This window comes from Sciurus vulgaris (assembly GCF_902686455.1).
Source record: "Sciurus vulgaris genome assembly, chromosome: 11".
In the NCBI taxonomy this organism is placed as follows: Eukaryota; Metazoa; Chordata; class Mammalia; order Rodentia; family Sciuridae; genus Sciurus; species Sciurus vulgaris.
The window spans coordinates 112,408,400-112,430,677 of NC_136472.1; the positions used below are offsets into that span (position 1 = coordinate 112,408,400).

General features: G+C 51.3%; 1 protein-coding gene across 3 annotated transcripts; it reads left to right on the top strand.

Annotated features, from left to right (window-relative positions):
- The first annotated feature begins 3,938 nt into the window (after positions 1-3,938).
- Positions 3,939-20,877, top strand: SIDT2 (SID1 transmembrane family member 2). Of its 3 annotated transcripts, XM_079105497.1 has the most exons (27): positions 3,942-5,074; positions 7,145-7,266; positions 7,534-7,698; positions 7,785-7,830; positions 8,215-8,316; positions 8,425-8,508; positions 9,341-9,440; positions 9,747-9,812; positions 10,841-10,934; positions 11,310-11,362; positions 12,097-12,168; positions 12,322-12,393; positions 12,577-12,639; positions 13,478-13,596; positions 13,904-13,977; positions 14,060-14,126; positions 14,641-14,714; positions 14,851-14,974; positions 15,291-15,408; positions 15,888-16,024; positions 16,198-16,306; positions 16,615-16,691; positions 16,869-16,915; positions 17,183-17,288; positions 17,884-17,994; positions 19,314-19,427; positions 19,513-20,877. In XM_079105497.1, exons 1-27 carry the CDS (start codon positions 4,892-4,894, stop codon positions 19,573-19,575), a joined length of 2,562 nt encoding a protein of 853 aa, XP_078961623.1. In that variant the 5' UTR covers positions 3,942-4,891; the 3' UTR covers positions 19,576-20,877. The 3 variants fall into 3 exon arrangements, 2 of the variants coding, with proteins under 2 accessions (XP_078961623.1, XP_078961624.1); XM_079105498.1 differs by lacking the exon at positions 12,577-12,639 and having other exon boundaries at positions 3,944-5,074; XR_013757931.1 differs by lacking the exons at positions 19,314-19,427; positions 19,513-20,877 and having other exon boundaries at positions 3,939-5,074; positions 16,844-16,915.
- Positions 20,878-22,278: the final 1,401 nt, after the last annotated feature.

Sequence of the window (22,278 nt, forward strand, 5' to 3'; positions counted from 1 at the left end):
TTTTGCCTCAAAGACCTTGCTTTTAAACCATGAAGCTGTATGATAGGTTTTGAGACCTTATCCTCAGAATGGCAGAGTAAATCTCTGACTAAGTCCCAATCTGATATGCATTCAGTTTTCACTGTCCTTGAAGGAGAGATTACCGGACACAGGGCAGCCCTGGGAAAGAACAGAACTTACATGATGGAAGGAAGTGCCAAACTCCTGCTGCTGGGGCTGACTGTGTCCAGACAATTCTTTTTGAGCTCCAAATGGATACACTGAGCCCTTTTTGTGGTCATGATGAAAACAGGGAACTTCAAGTTCATTTGCTTCATTTGAGTTGGATTTGCAACATTTTTCTCTCCGCTAAAATTATACCATTACTTGACACTAAGATCTGTTTTCATTCTGCCACACCATGATATGCAGATTCCTTCCTCCTAGATTCCTAAATTACATACTTGATTGATTTTTACAGTATCGTGCTCCTGTGCAGTCTTCAGCTCATTTTAACAATACCCCTGAGCCAGCCTGGTCCTCATGCCCCAAACTTCACAAACCCCCTGTGACTTAAAATGAGCAGGCCCAGGCAAGGCTGGGAACCCCATCAGTTACTTGGTAAATGGTTCCATTTCTCTGGTCTGTTTTGCCACTCAGTTTCAGGAAAGTTGACCTACCAGGAAAAGGGAATGTCTTGATCCACATGACCCTTCCCTGCCTCCTTTGGGACCGTGTTGGATTGAGCTTTCTGTATACTGTGGCAGAAAATGCAGTAGTTGGACATACACAGAAGGCTGAAAGGGCTACCCTGAGACTTCCACATCTCCCCTTGGAGGGCTCACAAGTCTGGCTTTGAGACCCAGCACTGCTTTTCTTTTATATTGACTACAGCAGCTAACAAAAAGGCCTTCTCTCCTCTCTGCCAGACTTCAGAAAGGGCCTATTCATAACTGTGTCCCGTTGATCCCTCCCTGGGGGGTGGGGCAGAGACTAAGGAAAGTTCTGCAGAGCTGAGAACAGCAAGAAAATCTGGGGCTGCTGCCCTCCCACGAGGCCTAAACACCCAGAGTACTGAGAATGCAAAGGTTAAGTCCTGGAGGCCTTGCAAGAAGGATCACTGTGGGTTTGCTCGAGTTTCTTTGTCTCAAGATACTGGAAGGAGAAAAGCAGCAGACAGGAATATTGATAGTCCACAGTTATGTGGCACTAGGCACTAATTATCCAACTTTAGTGCACAAGCTCCTAGAGTTTTTTAAAATGCAGATTTCTGAGCGCCACTGTGATTCAGTAAGTATGATATAGAGCCCCATATATGCATTTTTAAAAGGTCTAGGGTCACATTTTACCCAAAAGCCTAAGAGGCCAAACTTTAATGCTTCTTCCCCCAGTTACCCAGCCTGGGTTTATTCAGTATACACCACAGCATGGATCAGGTAATAGCAGACTCTATAATCCTCAGTTTGTTCTCACTGCACCCAGAAAAGTTCCTAGCACATGGTAGACCCTTTAAATTACATCAGACTGGGGAGTGTTTCTTGGTGTTTCAAATTATTTACTAACAAGATGAGCTGGATCATCAAGAAAAAGGAAGAGACAAATCCAGTTGGAATATGCAAATCCACATCATTTCTCCAAACTGGGCGTCTGACTACTTGGAGGGCTCATTATAAAGATACCTCTTGAGGACCGGGCACAGTGGTGCACACCTATAATTCTAGCAGCTCAGGAAACTGAGGAGGAGGATTGAACATTCAAAGCCAACCTCAGCAATTTAGTGAATCCCTAAAGCAACCTGTTTCAAAAAATAAAAAGGGGTTGGGGATGTGGTTAAGTGCCCTTGGGTTCAATTCCCAGTACCAAAAAAAGAGAAAACAAACAAACAAACAAAAAACTCTTGATATGTTGAGGGGCCTCTGATCTAGGTTTGTCTAGATGCTGGCAAAAATACTGGAAGTAAACTGGGCAGGGTAGCATATGCCTATAATCCCAGTGGCTCAGATGATTGAGGCAGGAGGATTGTGAGTGCAAAGCCAGCCTCAACAAAAAGCAAGGAGCTAAGCAACTCAGTGAAACCCTGTCTCTAAATAAAATGTAGAATAGAGCTGGGGATGTGGCTCAGTGGTTGAGTGCCCTTAAGTTCAATCCCCAGTACTGAAACAAAACAAAAAAGTATTGGACTAATGTTCAAGAGACTCTAGTATAGGGACTGGGAGTGTAGCTCCACCACTGAGCTATATACATGAGACCCTGGGTTTAAACTCCAGCACCAAAAAATAAAGAGGTAAAAATAATATTGAAGGCTTGAGTATAGTAAGCTACTAATAAGCTGTCTTTTTTTTCTGGGCTTCACTTTATTCATCTGTACAATGAAAGGTTGGTAGAGAAAAACCCTGAGGTGCTCTTCTGGCTGACTCTCTAGGGTTCTCCTGTTGCTGCCTCTTGTTCTGCCTTCACCCTCAAGTTTGCTGTATTTGGACAAGGGCCAGCTCTAATGCTCCCATTCAGCATTTGCCCATTACCTAGAATAGTACCCGGCACATAGTAGGTGCTTATTAAATATTTATTGTAGGAAAGAATAAATATTTATAACTGGTCATGAGGAAAATAGCCCTCATTGGAATAATGCCCTGGAGTAAGGCAGGGCCAAGAACTGAGACAGCTGCAATTTTGCCAGCTAAGAGAACTCTAAAAAGGTACCAGCCTACCTGGCTGTACCAGAATTCTGACAGCATCTGAGGTAACCACACTTCTTTTCCTTTAAACATATTTAATTTGTCTTATAAATGAAATACATGTACATTGTAGCGAATTTATGCATTATATTTATTGATTTATGGTGCTGGGGATTGAACCCAGGGGCATTTTTCACTGAGTTCCATCCCCAGTCCTTCTTATTTTTATTATTTTTTTGAAAATTTTTTAGTTGTTGATGGATCTTTATATTATTTATTTATACATGGTGCTGAGAATCAAACCCAGTGCCTCACAACTGTGAGGCAAGCACTCTATCATTGAGCTACAACCCTAGCCCCCTTTTTATTTTTTGAGATAGGGTCTTGCCAAGTTGCTGGGGATCTTGTGAAATTGCTGAGGGTGGCTTCAAACTTGAGATACTCCAGCCTTAACCTCCCAAGTTCCTACGATTACAGGTGTGCACCACTGTACCCAGCATATGTTATACATTTTTTAAAAAGTATTTTTAAATATATTTGAAAACTACTCACAATCCAGTGAGTTTTCTATTCTTTGGGTACTTCCCTATTCTTTTGGAATTAGAGGGGAATGATACACATAATTTTTAAAATCATCTGTAATTTAAAGACAATCTTTGCTACTTTTGTACACAATTGTTTCAACATTTTTCTGTGCATGTGATTGTATTTGGTATACTGTATTTGTATACTGTTTATATAGTGACATTCTCTACTTACAGGTCCGTTAAAGTGGCAAGCTGATGACTTTATGATAATAGTGCATTTAACCACTCCTTCATTATGGACTTTAAAGTTGCTTCCTTTGAACATTCTAAATATCACAGTGAAAAACAGTTGCCTACACATTTGTATCTGTATGTTATTCCTTAGGATAGGGCCCAGGAATGAAATTACTGGACCAAAGTGTGTCTCTTTAAACTTCTTGAAACAGTCAAAGTATTTCCTAGGAAAGTTTTCACCGACTTACGCTCAAGATCAGCATCTTCCTGAGCTTTATAAAGCCCCGAGAGAGAAGAGAAATGTCCACAAGCTTGGAAGGCGTCCTTCAGCTGTGCGACCCCTGCAGCAGGAGATACGAGTCATGGAATTCCTCCCGATGTACTGCCTCAGGTTCCCCTCTGCCGCAAGGCGACTGTCCTGTCCTGTTTCCTAATTCTTAGGTTCGTGTGTTTTTTGTTTGTTTGTTTATTTTTAATATTTGAGTTGTAGATGGACACAATATCTTTATTTTTATGTGGTGCCGAGGATCGAACCCAGGTCCTCACATGTTCCAGGCAAGCGGTCTGCCACTGAGCCACAACCCCAGCCTTTTGAGTTCGTTTTGTAAGAATCAGGGGAGAAAACGGAGCGGGGGTGGCGGAGTTGGTGGTGGTGGAGACTGTTAGCTGTAATGGCCTTGGGGGTTGGGGATGAGGTCCTATATTTGCACAAGATTAAAATTTGTCACCAAGAACTCAACACTTGGAGATCCTTCATGAGACATCCGCCTACCCCAACAGAAGCTTCCAGAGAGGGGCAGCATAACTACAGAGAAGGCAGAAGTTGGAGGTGTCTGGCTTTCCTGGCTGCGGCCCCTTTAAGGGCCAATCCGGGACCTGGCCCTTTAAATCTATGTCAGTTTCCCCTGACGTCAGCGGGCGGGCCGGCCGCCCTGCTGTTTACCGCCGCGCGGCGCAGCTCACTTTCCCGAGTTCCGAGCGCCCCGGAGCCGCGTCCGCCCGCCCTTAAAGGGGCCACGTCCCGGAAAACTCGCCGCGGCGCACGGCGTCCGGCTGCTACCACCTATCACGCCCCTCACCTGCCGAAACCCCTCCCTTGGCGGCCGCCCCCGCCGCCGGCTTCTCCTCCCCTTTCCCGGCGTCTCTGGGCTCCCGGCAACGAGCCGCGCTAGTCCTCACACCCCTGGCCAGGGGCTGCAGGGTCGCGGGGCCGCGCTCAGCCCCTCGCGATCCGGGGTCCCGTCTCGTAGCCCTCCCCCCGTGCCGCCCGCTCCCCGCCGGGGCTCCTGGGAGCGCCTCCGCCGCTCCCGGGAGGGGACGTTTCCTAATCTCAGGCCGGGGTTAAAGTTCTGGTCCTGGTGAGATGCTGGAAGCTGCGGCCGCAGCCGCAACCCGTCCCGGAGGTGTCCTGTCGCCTGTCTCCGCCGCCACCACCCCTGCTACCGCCACCACTGCCACTGCCGCCCTGCTGGGGCCATGTTCGCGCTGGGCTTGCCCTTCTTGGTGCTCTTGGTGGCCTCGGTCGAGAGCCATCTGGGGGTTTTGGGGCCCAAGAACGTCTCGCAGAAGGACGCCGAGTTTGAGCACACCTACGTGGATGAAGTCAACAGCGAGCTGGTCAACATCTACACCTTCAACCATACTGTGACTCGCAACCGGGTGAGGGCTGGGGCTGGGCTGGTGGTGAGTGGGCGAACAGGCACGGGCTAGGCTAGTCTTCCACTCCCCTGTCCTTTGAGGAGGCCGCATGAACCAGGTACACGGCAGGGTTTGTTTCCCAGAACCACACTGGAGCCTTTTGACCAGTCCTTGTGCCACCAATGTTTCTCTGAAGCTCCAGCGGTACATTTTTTGAAGTTGTCTTGTTCCCATCTTCTCTTCCACCTCTTCCCTTTCACCAGCTGTGATCTGAGCACACTGGGCCTGCTCCATATCCTGACCCCCAGTATCTGGCAGTCCTGTGGGGTCTGACTGCAAGGGAAGTCTGCTTGCTACCGGTTTACCCAGACAACCCCAGCAGATGAGACAGGCCCAGAACTGAAAGGCTCTGCCCAGGCAAGTAGAACTCAGACTCCCTAGGGAGATGAGTGCAGGACTTCCCAGTCCTCTCCCTACTTCAGAGAGCCAGCTGGCCTTTCAAGTTGAGGGTGGTAGAGATAAGATCAATAGCAAGTTGGGTGGCAAGGGAGAGGGAGTTAGTACATCCCCTGTGAAGACTCTGTCTCACCCGGATTTTTTCTTTGATTTCTTCCCAGACTTGAGAGTTGAGAATGTGCATAGGTAGGCCTGGAAAGTCTAGACCCTAGGTAGAGCAAACACTGGGAGACTTCTTGCAGTAGAGTTGGGTGGTCTCCTGCCTAGCTCTATTGCTCTCTCTCCATGACTGGATCTGGATTCACTGGGAAGCAGTGGAGTTGCGAATGGAGAATCTGGAATGCTCTTCAGGGCAGACAGGGTTTGGTTTCTGGAAGGCCAGGATCTGCCTTTAGTAACCTGGTTCCCTGAAGTTTGATCTCCTCCTGCTTAGAAAGGACTTACAAGAAGTCCTTTCTTCCTTTTGTCTGGTATCTGGGGTCATCCCCAGAGCTGTGATGTCTAGCTGGGTGTGGTGGTGCACTTCTGTGATCCTAGTTACTCAGGAGACTGAAGCAATAGGCTCACAAGTTCAAGGACAGCCTGGGCAACTTAGTAAGACCCTGTCTCAAAATATAAAAAAGGTCTGATGATGTAGTTTAGTGGTAGAGTGCCTCTGGGTGCAATCCCAGTACCACTAAAAAAAACAAAAACAACTGTGATCTACATCTTTAGAAAATACTACCCTACCCAGCAACTTAGGAGGCTGAGACAGGAAGATCAAAGCCAGCCTCAGAAACAGTGAGACTCTGTCTCTAAATAAAAATATAAAATAGGGCTGGGTATGTGCTCCTGTGCTGGGTATGTGGTTGAGTGTCCCTGAGTTCAATCCCTGGTACCCCTCCTCAAAAAAAAAAAAAAAAAAAAAAAAAAAAAAAAAAATCCTACCCTAAGGCTTGGGCTTCAGTAACCCAAAAGCAGACATTTCCAGAATTTATTTATATTTTTTTTCTTTAAACTCCCACTGTTCTCTATATATTCCTATATAGTTAAGGGTGAGGGTATTATTTTATATCAAGGGAAATTGAGACTCAGAGATGCGAAGTGACAGGGTCTCTATGACCCTGTCCTTTGATTAGAGCTAAATATACAACTTAAGTTTTCAACATCTCCCCACTTCCCCATCATTCCCCTACCCCATCCCCACTGGGCTCTGGCTCCTACATTAGTTGTTGAACCGGAGCTTCCTGCTGGTTTCCTGGCTTACAAGGAAGAAGATTGCAGACACTTCTTGCTCTCGTCTTTGTGTGTGTATGTACGTGTATGCATACAGGCCTGTGTGTCCCATGCACGTGGATAGGAGTGAGGTATCTTGGAGACTCCTGAAGTCTCCACTGTTTGAAGCCAGGGTGCTGGCCTCTCAGTGCCTGGTCCTGCTGCCCTGCACACACCTGTGGCCAGGAGCCAGCCTCTTCATAAGCCTCTTCTTTCACTCAGCACCGGACCCTCCTGGAGACTGGGTTTATTCTGGCAGAAGGAACATAGATGGCTTCCCAGCCTGACCAGGATGGATGAGAGAGGGCGGGGCTCACAGACCCCGCAGGCCTGTGTTGGTGCCGAGAGGTTTGAGTGAGGGCACTTCTATGTCATCTGCAGACAGAAGGTGTGCGAGTGTCCGTGAACGTCCTGAACAAGCAGAAGGGGGCTCCTTTGCTGTTTGTGGTCCGCCAGAAGGAGGCTGTGGTGTCCTTCCAGGTGCCCCTAATCCTGCGAGGGCTGTGAGTAGGACCTGGGGATTGGGGAGGGGTTGGCCTGGGCCAGGCCTTGCTTGGAGCCTCACACAGGAGCTCCCCTGTTTCTTCTCCCCAGTGCCTGAGCCCAGAGGCTGATCAGTAGCCTGAAGGCCAAGTCAGCCAGCCTGGAGCTTGTCAGCCTAGGGCTCAGGAGGTGTGGGAACCTGATGGGAAGAACTGGGCCTCGCTTCTCTGGAGTGGCAGGCCAGCTGGCACAGTAATCACATCGTGACTCTCTGCTTTGGGCCATAGGTATCAGCGCAAATATCTCTACCAAAAGGTGGAACGGACACTGTGTCAGCCCCCAACGAAGAATGAGTCCGAGGTCCAGTTCTTCTATGTGGATGTGTCCACCCTGTCACCAGTCAACACCACGTATCAGCTCCGGGTCAGCCGAATGGATGACTTTGTGCTTAGGTCTGCAGGGTAGAGAGGGGACCATGGGGACTCACTTCATTCCTAAGTCCTGGGAGTGACTGTAGGGCATCTTCTCTGCCCTGCAGGACCGGGGAACAGTTTACCTTCAATACCACCGCAGCCCAACCCCAGGTAAAAATCCCTGTTGACCTCCTGTTGAAGGAGAAATGGGAGAGCTTGCACATGAGACCAGGTGGTGTTTCCGGGGCTTGCAAATGTTTGCTTTCTCCATGGAGGGCTTCTCTGGAAGCAGGAACTCCAGCCTGCAGTGATTAGGGACAGATATCTGGCAGTCTGGTTCCCATCTTTCCTACTCTGCCTCTCAGACACTGCCCTGGGAGCCCGGCTGTGGTTGAAGCGGGTGGTGGAGAGCAAGTGTGCTTATGGTCAGGCCCCTCTCCCCAAAGAACCTCCACTGCTGAACCCAAGAGGATTGTGGGGCCTTGCTCATTTTAGGGGGGGTAAAGAGAGCATACTCATGAGGTCAGGCTCTCCCTGTCCTTCCTGTGCCCTCAGTACTTTAAGTATGAGTTCCCCGAGGGAGTAGACTCTGTGATTGTCAAGGTGACCTCCAACAAGGCCTTCCCCTGCTCAGTCATCTCCATCCAGGATGTCCTGGTAAGTTGATTACCCTTTTGCTTTGCACCTGTGGGTAGCAAGGCCACTAAGGAGAGGGGACAGGGCCCAGGTCCCTGTCCATCTACCTTTCCCCACCTTCCTCTGTAGTGCCCTGTCTATGACCTGGACAACAACGTCGCCTTCATTGGCATGTACCAGACTATGACCAAAAAGGCAGCCATCACTGTGCAGGTAGGAAGTGCACATGGTCCTCTGGGGGATGCAGCTGGCAGAGAATCTGCTCCTTGTTCTCTGCCCCATTCCTACTCTATACAGGCTCTCTAGTCCCTGTGACTTTGGGTCCCCTGATATGTGTGAGTTGAACTATAATCCCAGTCACCCTTGGGAATAGAAAGAGCAGAATTCCCTTTCTTCTTTGTTGTCTTTATTTTATTTTTATTATGTGAGTGAGGAGAGGAAAGGGGTCCCAGGGCCCTGTTTAATACTAGGTGTTATCCTTGGCAAAGGCCAAGACCTGTTCTGGGGTTAGGGAAGAGGAAGCCATGTATCAAACCCACTTAGCTGACAGGTGACATGGCATCTCCACATTTTTTCTTGGCTGATGGCTCAACCTATAATAGGACAACCCCTGTTGGGCACATACACATTTGCTTACCTGGCCATGGTATAGGTTTGGTGTTGAGGTTCTAGAACCAGAAAATCCTGGCTCTTCCACTTAGTGGCATTATGACTCTTGGCTAACTTCTCTAAGTTTGTCCAACAAGAATAATAATAGTACTTTCCTCAAGGACTTAAAAAAATTTTTTTTTAGTTGTAGGTGGACGTACTACCTTTATTTTTTTTTTTAATTATTTTTATGTGGTGCTAAGGATTGAACCCTATGCCTCATGTGTGCTAGGCAAGTGCTCTACCACTGAGCTACAACTCCAGCCCCAAGGATCTTTTTGAGGATTAAGTAAAATAATATATTAAAAAGCTTAGCATAATGTCTAGCCCAGAGTAAGTATTCAGAAAAGAGTGGTGAACATAGTGGGATGATCATCTTCCTCCTCCTCATCTGCAGCGCAAAGACTTCCCCAGCAACAGCTTTTATGTGGTAGTAGTGGTGAAGACTGAAGACCAGGCCTGTGGGGGTTCCTTGCCTTTCTACCCCTTTGTAGAAGGTAAATGTTGTGACCTGGGCCTGGCTAGGTATGGGGAGGGTTTGGTGACTTCCTGGGAGTTGGAAGAGCCTGCATGGTGGATCTGATGACAGATGGGGTTTCTTGGGTTATTTTGCTTTTTCCTTTTATGGTACTGGGGATGGAACCCAGGACCTCATGCATGCTAAATGTGCATGTTACCCCTGAGCGATACCTCCAGCCTTCTAGATCATGAGTTTTTGGCTCTGAACTCTCTGTGACCTGGTCCCAACAATTCTAACCAAGCTCTAGGTAACCATCTTTGCCGCTTTAACATTTTACTTCCAGATGAACCAGTCGATCAAGGGCACCGCCAAAAAACCCTGTCAGTGCTGGTATCTCAAGCAGTCACATGTGAGTGAGGGGAGCCGAGTGGGCTAGAAGAGCTTCTCTGGTTATTCCTCTCAGACCTAGGAGAGAGGGAGCTGTCTGAATGGGAAGGGTGGCAAGGACCCACCCAAGCAGGCTGATGGGTAGGGAGCAGGGAGATCCTGGAGGGGGATCCAGCATAACATGGGACAGAGTCCATGATGAAAGATGGAATAACTGAGTTCTAGTTCACTGTCACTTATCAGCAGAGGAATCTGCTTGATCCTCTGCAACAGAAATAATAAAATATGTCCTATTAGACTCAGTTGGGAGGCTTAGCACAAAATTAGTAGCAAAGTACTGGGCCCTAGATAATACTCAATAAATATTTGCTGAGCGATTAAATGGGGCTCTTTTTTTTTTTTTTTAAGTATGTTTTTAGTTGCCCATGGACCTTTATTTTATTAATTTATTTTTTATGTGGTGCTGAGAATCAAACCCAGTGCCTCACACATGTTAGGCAAGCGCTGTACCACTGAGCTACAACCCCAGCCTTCATAAATGGGACTCTTTATAAATTTGAGAATATAAGATAAAAAATAAGGGATTGTGATAAGAGAGGAGAAAAACTGCCTCAGCAAACATTGATGGAGCCCCTCCTGTGTGCCAGGTGCTGTGCCAGGGCTGTAGTTCTTAAGGAGCACCTGTGTAGAGGACAGGAGGCTGCTGCTCTGCAGGGTGCCAGGAGCTGTGATGAGCAGAGGACAGGTCACTGTGGGAATGTAGGACAGAGAAGGCCTCCTAAAAGGCACAGTCCCTGGCTGTGGTTTGAAGTTTAGGTCAAGATGGGGTTTTTGAGAAGTGGAAGAGAACATTCTAGCCCAGGAAGCGACATGAGCAGACAGGATCATATCAGAGCTTAGTGCAGTTAGAGGGCTGGGGCATTACATTTGAGGGGCGACGTGGTGGGAAGTTGGGCTGGGCAGAGGAGCCAGATCATGAAGGCCCTTGGACATCATGATGGCAGCGTTGAAAGGTGTGCCACGTTCATCTTCCTGCTTCCCTCCCTGTAGCCGAGGCCTATGTTGGTGGGATGCTCTTCTGTCTGGGCATATTTCTCTCCTTCTACCTATTGACCATCCTCCTGGCCTGTTGGGAGAACTGGAGGTAAGAAGAAACTGCTGAGCCCTCCTCTGTCACATGTGAGGGTGGGTTGGCCAGGGGTGCTGGTGAGATAGTGCGGCAGGATCTGAGCTGGCCCAGGGTTATCCTCTAACCATCCTCAGAGCAAGTCAAGGCAGGTACGTGTTAGAATCTGTGGTCCATGGGCCTCTTCTCTGGAAACTGACCTGCAAGGGGAACCCCAATCTCCTTTCCAAGTAGGGAGACTCCACATAGCTCCCCAGTCCAGGAGGAACCCCAGGATCTAGGTTGGGTTATAGGAATCAGAATGGGGTAGAGAGGGTAGAAGGAAGGTCAGCTTAGCATGGAGGGATCTTCATCTTACCCAGTCTGGGTGTCCTCTTGATTCTGTCCCTGTAGGCAGAAGAAGAAGACTCTGTTGGTGGCCATAGATCGAGTCTGCCCAGAAAGTGGTACTTCTGAAGGATCTGGGTGGGAGGGCAGGATTTACTTAGTGTCTGGGGAGGAAAAGTGGTGGGTGGTTCTCTGTGGGGTTAGAGGAAGAAGGGTTGGGGGTTTCTGGATGTTCTAATTGGGAGTGACATTCCACGGATGGAAACAGGACGGTATCTTCTGCTGTCCATCCCTAATATGTGTACCCTGGAAGCTGTTGCGTGCTATGTTCTCTGTGTCTAGCCACACAGTCTGTCATAGGCAGTGCTGCTTACAGTCTCTGAGATTATTAACCTTCCATTCTCTCCCTTTTTTCCCCTGCCCTCTCTTTCTGTCCTTCCTCCTGCTTGGGACCTTCTCTCTCAGCTTCTCTCCTTGGTAAGCTCCAGGTGTTGTGGGCAGAGGAGCTGCTGTCCAGGGGGAGGGAGGTGAAGCACAAAGGCTGTCTGGGGGGGACCTGAGCAGCTGGATGTCATTTGTCCTTGCTGCTGGTAGCTTAGTACCTGAGTTTTTTGACTTCCCCTCTCTAAGGAGAGCACAGGGTGACATGTGTTTCCATTGAACACCCTGGAATTTGTAGCATGTGGTAGTGGTAGTGGATGGTAGTGAGGAATTTGCCTGGAGAGGTGCTTATTCTTTGCTCTTGACATGGCCCCTCTATAACTTTCTTCTTTGGATTCTCCCATCTCTCTTTCCCCTGGCCCTAGGCCTCTCTTTACTTCCAGGGTAAGGGAACCTTGACTTCTCATTGCAGGTCACCCTCGGGTTCTGGCTGACTCCTTTCCTGGCAGCTCCCCTTATGAGGGTTACAACTATGGCTCTTTTGGTACGTGTCAAAACCAGAGACTGTACTTGCCCAGTGGTGAAGTGAAGTGGTAGTTGTCTTCCTGAAGCCTCTGCCCTTACAGCTACTCAGAGCCCCATGGGGATGGGTCCAGTGTCCCTTCCCCACATGCCTCACCATTTACATTCCCTGCAGAAAATGGTTCTGGATCTACCGATGGTTTGGTTGACAGTACGGGTACTGGGGACCTCTCTTATAGTTACCAGGGTAAGTGGGACAGGCAGGGGTGTGTGGTGCAGGGCTGCTGTTGGCTGGGTGAAGTGTCATGGTGGGCGGTTGCCTCTTCTGCCAGATGCTGGAACCAGCAGATGCCTGCTGTTCTGCCCCTCTCTTCCTTTATCCTTTCCTCCTTAGCCCCAGTTCCCTGGTAACTTTCCCTTTCCTTTGAAGGGCACGACCAGTTCAAGCGGCGCCTCCCCTCTGGCCAGATGCGGCAGCTGTGCATTGCCATGGGTAGATGTGGGGAGGGGGTGGGGCTGCCCTGCCAATCAGCTCCTGCCAGGGCGGTTGACTGGGGCCTGCTGGCTCCAGGGCCAGAAAGATGCTTGGTGCATGGCTTCCTCATCTAATGCCAGTAATGCCAGCTTGTGTGTCTTCTGAGAGAGACAGGCACTGGCCCCTGATGCCATCAGGCTGGCACCTTGGCCATCACAGGCCAGATGTTATAGTTTGCTGTCTCCTTTGCCAGCACCCTCTCCTCAGTCTGCTAGGGTCAGGCTTTTGAACATGGGAGTCACATTCTGGCCTGTGGGGGTTTTGGTCAGGCAAGGTCATAGGAGGAAGCTTCAGAAGGCAAGAGACAGATGAGGGTAAAGGAGAGGTGCTCTTTCTAGAGGCAGCCTCTTGCCCTTGCCTGCACCCCAGGATCACTAGGCCTTTAACTCAGTAATGAGTAATGGTCACAGCAGTGTCTTCTCAGAACCCACAGAGCTGGGTACCTTCTAATCAGCATGACTGGATGAGTTCAATCCTGTTGCTTGTGTTGGGGCCTGGGGTCTGCTCAGTGTCCTGCCTGGGAAGCCCTAGCTCAGGGAGGGGAGCCAGGAGGGGAGCAAAGCTGGAGCTGACCCCGTTTGGTGGCCTCTTTGCAGAGCCCCTCTCGCAACCCCCTGACTTAGGAGCACCTGATGTCTCCTGGCACCTGAGCGCACCTCCACCCCGGCTCTGAGCCTCGGCCCACAATTTGCCTCTTCCCCAGAGCCTAGTAATTTTGACAGTTGCCTCAGATGGGTGGGGGCAGACGTTGGGTTTTGTGCCCAATAGCTGACCCCTTTCTTCCTGCCCTTCACAGACCGCTCCTTTGATCCAGTGGGCCCTCGACCCCGACTGGACTCCATGAGCTCCGTGGAGGAGGATGACTATGACACGCTGACCGACATAGACTCCGACAAGAATGTCATTCGCACCAAGGTCTGGCACCATGTGCTTGGCCCTGGTCAGGGGTTTCCTGATAAAGGGACCTTTTATTTGAGGCCCCAGCAATCTGGTACATTGGGGAAGCAGAGGGAGAAAGCTCAGGGGAAACTAACTTGCCCTCCGACCCCTTGACCCTAGCAGACTGGGGACAGACCCTCTTGGTCTACCTGGCGAAAGCAGTGGGATGGCCTAGAAGCCTGAGTCTGGGCCTGGCTGAGGGAAGCCCCTCTTCACCCCTAAGCTAGGTGGCAAGGCTTCTCCCAGCTGGTGGTAAGTGGGGCTCACTCCTGCTTCTCCTCAGCAATACCTCTATGTGGCTGACCTGGCTCGGAAGGACAAGCGTGTTCTGCGAAAGAAGTACCAGATTTACTTCTGGTGAGCAGGACGAGCCAGTTCCTGGTGGGAGGTGGGGTGCTCCTGAGTCCTGCCCACCTCACTCCTCCTTGCTGCTCCTCAGGAACATCGCTACCATTGCCGTCTTCTATGCCCTTCCTGTGGTGCAGCTGGTGATCACCTACCAGACGGTGAGAGGGCAGGGGCTGACTCACTTGGCCACAGTCCAGGATTCTGCCCCTAAGTGCAGAGCCTCCCAGCTGGACATGGGTCTTAGGTTACATTGCCAAGTTTCCGATCCCAGCTCTGCCTATGAGCTGAGAGACTTCGGAAAAATCAGTTGACCTCCCTGAGCATCAGTTTCTTCTGCAAAATGGGGGCAGCATAAAAGCATTATTTTGGTAATTTTGAAACAAATATCACAGGACTTTATTACAGTTGGTTTCCCTTCCCTTTTCTCTAGACTGTGAGACAGGAACTTCTGTCATGATCATGCCTTGGGGTTTTTAGCCACATCTAGGGGGGTGGCTAGTGACTGCCACTTGTCATCCCTCTTTTCAAAAAGGGCACGTTCCCTGGGTACTACATGTATACACTGTGTGTACACTTACTCTCTTGCCAGTCTGGCCCAGGTGGTATGGCAAGGGCTGTGGGCTGAATCTGGCACATTAGTAGCCACACTCCCTGTCCCCACTCCTGCTGCAGGTGGTGAATGTCACAGGGAATCAGGACATCTGCTACTACAATTTCCTGTGTGCCCACCCACTGGGCAACCTCAGGTGGGGATTGTGCTGGGAGGTCCCCTCTCCAGGGCAGCGGTGAACCAGGGCAGGGGCTTTATGAAATGCCTGCCTGGGCCAGGGAAGAGGCTTGGGTGTGAGGCCCAGGCAATGTGCTTTGTGTCACCCCTTCTAGCGCCTTCAACAATATCCTCAGCAACCTGGGGTACATCCTGCTAGGACTGCTCTTCCTGCTCATCATCCTGCAGCGGGAGATCAACCACAACAGGGCCCTGCTGCGCAATGACCTCTATGCCCTGGTGAGCAAGCTGCCTGCCTGCTGAGACCAGTTCTGGCACATACTCTGAGCCTTGGCTCTAGAATATCCTTTCCGGCAGGCATGGCCTTGCCCAATTCAACTCTGCCCTGTCCAGACCTGCCCCACTCAGCCCTGTCCTGCCCCATCCTGCTCTGCCCTCTTCTTCCTTGTTCAGTCTAGCCCTGTCCTGCCCTGCCCTGTCCTCTCTGCCCAGCCTGGCACATACACCCCTCAGTGTCCATCCCACTCTGCTCTTCTCAGGGTTCTCTCTTACGGGTTCTTCGCTTCCCATTTCACCTTCTCTTCCTCCCCAACAGGAATGTGGGATCCCCAAACACTTCGGTCTGTTCTACGCCATGGGCACTGCTCTGATGATGGAGGGGCTGCTAAGTGCTTGCTATCACGTCTGCCCCAACTACACCAATTTCCAGTTTGGTGAGTGGGGTCGCCCTCTTCTCTGCCTAAACCTAGAGCAGAGACCTGCCTGATCCCTCCACTCCCACAAGTCACCCCAGGCATCCCCAAGACAGCTGTGAAGAACTTCCCAAGGCTGGGGAGAGGACATATGAATGCACATGTCTGATACGTGGAAAATGCAGCTGTTGATCTCTTCCTGCATGAAGGCGTGGGTCATCACTGAGAGAGAACAGGTCATCAGGAAATGGCCCCTGATGACAGGGTGCTCACAGGCTGTCACTCACACTAACTTGTCCTTGTCATCTGAGAGGTCAGACTCTTGGTGATCATGAGTGTGATGGCAAGGACATTAGGGACTGGAACTTTGGTTAAGTACCAAGTCACCCTATGGCCATAAGGAGGCCTTGGGCTCTCTTCTTTTCTAAGTGTTGGGCCTGGGAGTTCTCTGCTGAGCCTGGTGGATGTTTCTATAGTTCACTCCCATGTCCCCCAACTAGATACGTCATTCATGTACATGATTGCTGGGCTCTGCATGCTGAAGCTCTATCAGAAGCGGCACCCGGACATCAACGCCAGTGCCTATAGCGCCTATGCCTGCTTGGCTATTGTCATCTTCTTCTCCGTGTTGGGCGTGGTGAGGACCGTTTACATGTGGGCACACCCCCCTCCACCTCCTGCAGAAGAAATCACGTTCCTTCCCTCAGGGGAGTCTTAGCCTGGTTACACAGCCAGCCCTAGCAAGGGGACAGGCATGGGAGCAGGTGCCAGCAGCATCCCTCAGCTGTGCCTCCTGTGGCCTCCTGACAGGTCTTTGGCAAAGGGAACACCGTGTTCTGGATTGTCTTTTCTGTCATTCACATCATCGCCACCCTGCTCCTCAGCACACAGCTCTATTACATGGGCCGCTGGAAGCTGGGTGAGGGCATACCCAGGGCAGAATGGATGAGGGGGGTGGCTGGGAAGCCCCCTGGAATGAGGGGTTGGTGGCCTCAGGGACCTGGACCTGTAAGGCCCTCTGGTTCTGTATTTCACTGGAGATCAAACTTGTCCCCCTGCTTTGCCCTTGGAAAGTGGTACCCTGGAGAGGTACCACTGGTGAGGAGTTAGAAAAGGCCTTGGCTTTCCTGGGCCCTCTGGGCCCCAGCTCCTCTCAGCTGGCATAGGCCAGGGGTCCAGCAAAGAAGGGTGCCCATGCCTTTCAGCTCCGTGCCCTCCTCCTTACAGACTCGGGTATCTTCCGCCGCATCCTCCACGTGCTCTACACCGACTGCATCCGGCAGTGCAGCGGGCCCCTCTATGTGGTACCTGCCCAGCTCCCCAGCCCACTTCTCTTCCATCTAGTCTCTTCCCTCTAGGGGACAGGGAGGCGTAGTGGGAACCCCAGGGTAGGGGTGGGGACCAGATGACTTGGGCCTTCTGCCACTTCTCTCCCTGTTTCTCTTCCCCCTCTCAGTCCCCGTGTCTCTGCTTCCCCCCAGGACCGCATGGTGCTGCTGGTCATGGGCAACATTATCAACTGGTCGCTGTGAGTGTGGCCATTGGCTGTGGTAGCCTGGCTGGGCAGGCAGCTGGGGATGTGGCCAGCCACTGGCTGCTTTGGGGGCCGTGGACAATTTATAAACATTGGGCACAAGGAACTGGGGCTGAGGATAGAGGTGTTGGTCCCTGGGCTTTTAGAATCTCCCATGAACTCCTGAACCCAGCCCAACATCACGATCAAGCATGGTGGGGCAAAGGAGAGCCTTCTGCTCTCGGCCCTCCCTCTTCACTGGCCTCTCATCCCCCTTGCTAGGGCTGCCTATGGGCTCATCATGCGCCCCAATGACTTTGCCTCCTATTTGTTGGCCATTGGCATCTGCAACCTGCTGCTTTACTTTGCCTTCTACATTATTATGAAGGTGAGTGGGGAAGGGCTGCAACTCCTCTGTCAGCTACTCTGCTTCTATGGGATAGAGATGGGCATGACCCGCCAGATCCACATTGAAAGGGAGTGAGAATTTTTCTGCCACGAGGTTTGAGTAGCAGGAGGCTACATCCTTTTGTGTGCGACCCCTGGGAGCCACTCTTGGGCAAACCCTGTACTGCTGAGCTGCATCCCAGCCCAGGGCCCCTTCATTGCTGAAGGAGTTAAGGAGGTGCAACTCATTTTGTCTGTGATGGACTTGGACCTCTAAGGACCCAGAGCTTCCCAAGGGACCCTCCCAGGCCATCCAGTGTCAGAGGAGAGCCCCCTTGCCAGGACCCTTTGCTGGCACAGGATTCTGGGTATGTGGAGGCCCAGAGAGGGTGAACACCAGGGTGAGGACCCAGGCTGCTCCCATGGGGACTGGTTGAACTCTAGTCACATGAGGTACTGGGAATCCAGGAAGGCTTCCTAAGGAGTGAGTCCTGAGAGCCTAGGAGGCCCAGGGGAGGAGATCCAGAGAAGGTTGGGAAGTGGCCTGGGGGAGTCCTGGCTCTCAGCTCATTTCTCCTTCCCCACCCCCTCCTCAGCTCCGGAGTGGAGAGAGGATCAAGCTCATCCCCCTGCTCTGCATCATCTGTACCTCTGTGGTCTGGGGCTTTGCACTCTTCTTCTTCTTCCAGGGACTCAGCACCTGGCAGGTGAGGAGTCACTCGCAGGCTTGCCATGAGCTGGCAGACAGCCTATGTCCTACTGTGGGCCAGCACTTCCAAAGCTGCTTTCTCATTTACTCCTCTACAGCCAACATTCTAGCACAGAGATGGTCCCATTTTACTTATGAGGCAGCCGAATCTCAGAGAGGCCAAGTAATAGACCTCACCAGGGGCACTCAGCCAGTGAGTGGCAGCTGGGGTTTCAAACTATAGCTGTCATACTCTCTCCCCGACCTCAAAGGGCACCTGCTGTGACAGGCTTTGAATCTGTGGTCAGAACTAGGCCTGACATGATGTCTGCCTGTGAGGTGCTCATAATTTAGTTCAAGAGAGTCACCAATCTCTTGCATTTTTGTTTTTTTTTGTTTTGGTGTTCGGGATGAACCCCAGGCCCTAGCACATGCTAAGCACACACTCTTATCACTGAGTCATACACCCAGCCCCTAGTTTATGTCTTGCTAGTTTACATCATGATATTTGAAATGAAGAGCAAGGGACATGGGCAGTATTCAGAAGATGATGAGGCCTCTGTGAGTTAGGAGGTCTGGGAAAACTCTGAAGGAGGCAGGCTTTGCTCTTGGCATAAAGGCTTTGGGTGATGGGGAACCCTGAGCCCTATGGCCCAGAAAAGCTTGATTTGAGTAATGATACAGAGGTAGAAATGAGTAAGGCAGATTTGGAGGTCAACGAATGTACCAGTTGGGGAGCCAAGCAAAAACTGCAAGCTTCTTGAGGGCAGGGTGGTCGGGCCTGTGACCTCAGCTTAGCAGATAGCCCTGGATAGAGGGTGGATGATTGGTAAGTGTTTGTGGGGTAGAGGTTGTAGATAGAGCAGGGAGGACCTTGGGAACCACAGGTTGTGGCTACTCTTATCCTGGAGCAAGGGTGTGACCTGACAATAGTGCTTTGGAGAAAACAGTGAGCCTTCAGGACAGATGTGAGCAGGGGTCAAGTCCAAGGTGGGGTGCTGAGTTAGGAGTCAGCTGTGCTTTCAGACATCTCTGAGTTGTGGCACCTTCAGGTAATCATATCTCCCTGCTTTTAGATTAGGGAAGAAGAATCTGAAGGGAGGAGAACGAGACTAAAAGAAAAGGAAAGAACAGGAGGCAGCAAACTTGGGCAGAAATTTGTAACAAAAGTCCATTTCTTAGATATGGGGGATGAGGACCAGAGACAAGTCAGAACAAGGAGCTTTCCCGACGGGCTGGGAAGTGGGGGTGCCCTGGAGTGATATGGGAGATGGGTCCAGTCCTGGCCTTGCCAGGCAGGGCAGGGTCAGGAGGCCACTCTCCCTGTGCTTCCCCCAGAAAACCCCTGCAGAGTCAAGAGAGCACAACCGAGACTGCATCCTCCTCGACTTTTTTGATGATCATGACATCTGGCACTTCTTGTCCTCCATCGCCATGTTTGGGTCCTTCCTGGTATGCACTGAGCCCAGGTGGGGAGGGTGGAGTAGAGGCAGAGGTTGCCTCTTTGCCTGTGCCTGACCCAATGTCCACCCCTCAGGTGTTGCTGACACTGGATGATGATCTGGATACTGTGCAGCGGGACAAGATCTATGTCTTCTAGCAGGAGCCAGGCCCTTCACTTCACCTCATGGGGCTTTGAGCTCCTCTGTGTCACCTGCCAGGTGCTTCTATAGCTCTGGAAGTGTGAATCCCAGGCCTGCTACCCAGCACTGGGTGGCAGCGGGACAGCAAGCTCTAGCCCAGGCCTGACTTGGGACAGTCACAGGGTGGCATGAAGCCTTGTAGCTGCCCTCTGCGAGGGAGGAGGCCTGCTCCCTGATACCCCAGACATTGGCCAAATTGCTGCTTTCTTGGTATTGGGGCTTTCCATGGTCCCTGCCATTGGCTCTCCGTTTGTCCCTCTGCAGGAAGGAGAGAAGTCGATGCCCTCCCATTTCATGCCTTCCATTCTGCCCATCCTTCTCCCTTAGCCTGGGATCCAAAGCCCTTTCTTCCTCCTATGCTCCTGGACTGGGGCCTGATTCTGTGTCCTGTCCCAGGACCACAGTTCTCTGGGGCTGTTCCTGGCTGCCATCCCTGCCCAGGATAGATATGAGTGTGGGATTTCAGGGGCTGGCTGGTTGGTGCCAGGCTTTTGGTGCTAAGGCCTGCAAGGGGCCCAGGGTAGGAGCCTCCTCCCTTGACCTGTGCTCAGGCTGACTCTAGCAATGAGGAGGATACGGAGGTTACCTCATGAGTCCTCAGACTGATGCCAGCACCAGGATTGGAAGGAATAACAACTCACCCGTCCATCCCTTCCTGTATTTACATGCCCTCAGTCCTGCCAAGCCCCAGCTGGGGCCTTTCAGTGCCATTGACACTGCCCGAGAATGTCCAGAGGCAATGAAGGAACGGTGCAAAGCCCAGCCTTCTCCATGGCCACAGGAGTCCCAGTGCCTACTTCAGAAGAAAGGGATATGCCATTACCCTTTATGTCCCCAGACTCAGCCTCGCTCTAGGACCCAGGGCTGGCTTCCGTCCAGGCTTCAGCCAAGTTCTTTGTTGGTTACACACACACACACACACACACACCACACACACACACACACACACACACACACACACACACACACACACACACGATACCTTGGAGTTTACATGGAGATGCCACCAGCTCTGGGCTTCACCTTACCTGGTCCATTCCAGAGATGCCAAGGACAGGGGCCATCAGGTCAGGCCTCTGCCTGGGGGGTGGGAATGTGCATTATTCTCCCCAAACTGTTTTTATAGCTCTGCTTGGGCTGGGGAGAGGAGGTAGGTCTGGGTCTTTTGTTTCAGAGCTCCGTTTTATGTCTCTCCATGCTACGGTTGTGTTTCTGTTTTCTATGAATGAGTGCATTCAATAAAGAAACAACCAGACGCAGTTCCTGGGCCCTTGTTTGCTCTTCTGTCCTGGGTGGAGATGTTGACACTGGTAGTGGTGAGGGGCAGGGTCCTCTGTGTCCCATTTCTCCTGGGCCCTTTCTTTTTTCCGTGCCATGGTTGCATTATGTTTCTTGATCTCCCCTTGTTTTTCTTCTGCCTTGAACAACAGCATTAAGCCGATAAACATCTGCTGGGGGCCTGCTTTGTACCAGGCACTGTGCTGGGCAGAGACCAGATACTGGAAAAGTCTTTGCCATGTAATCTTACCCTCTAAGATCCCCCCTTACCTGGCAAATAGAAATTGCCTCTGCCCACCTGGCCCCCACCCACCCAGCTGAGACCAGCTTCACTTCTTCCTGAGCATTTCCCAGCTCTGTGGGCTATAGGCCCAGGCAGTGCTTTGGATGTGGCTTTAGTGGACAGTGGGCATGCAGGCCATGGCAGGGTGGTGGTCAGGGATGGCAAGATGGTAATGGATGGTGGGCAAGCTCCATGAAAAGGGGCTTTTGAGACATCCTTAGGACAGGATTTGGGGGCCAAGGAGTTGTGAATTCAGAACACAACCAGAGGTCTGGGGGGGTCCAGGGTTGGAGGGTATGGGCTTTTCTCTTGCTGATCTTCAGCTCCTCTCCCTCTTTTCCCTTCAGGCGCCAGTGAGAGGCACTGTAGCTCTATGCATCAGTAGGCTCTGGAGTTGGCAAGGCTGGCTGTGGTGGGAGGAGCTTCTGAGACAGGCCCTGTCCCTGCCTGCCAGGCCTTGCGCCTGCAGCCTTGCTTGGCTTGGGGTGTTGCCAGGTATGTGTGTATATTGGAGAGTGTTACATCCTCCTTACCAGTGTCTTAGGATGGTGGGTGCCACAGCAGCAGCCCAGAGACCCCACCTTTCTCTTTTGTTTTTTGGGTATCAGGGATTAAACTCAGGGGCACTTGACCACTGAACCATATCCCCAGCCTCTGTTTTGTATTTATATCGAGACAGGGTCTCACTGAGTTGCTTAGTGCCTTGCTTTTGCTAAGGCTGGCTTTGAACTCGAGATCCTCCTGCCTCAGCCTCCCGAGCTGCTGGGATTACAGGTGTGCACAGCCACACCTGGCTCCCACTTTTTTTTACCTATTCCTTCTCAAGACTCTGGTAGCAAGTTATCAGAGGATCTCCCTCCTGGGGTGATGGAGTCTAGTCTGTTTTCCAGGGTAGGTAGGGACTGTTCCTAAAGGGAGGGAGGGATGACCCAGCTTCCTGAACTTTCTACCCTAGTGTTAGTGTCTCCAGTCCTGCAGTGCTTTGGAGACCTTTTATCATTGTCCTCTGGATGGGGCCACAGTTGACTACACTGCTGCTGAGCCCTAGAATCCCACTTGCACCTAAAGCATATAACTCAAGATGCACCCCACCAAAAGC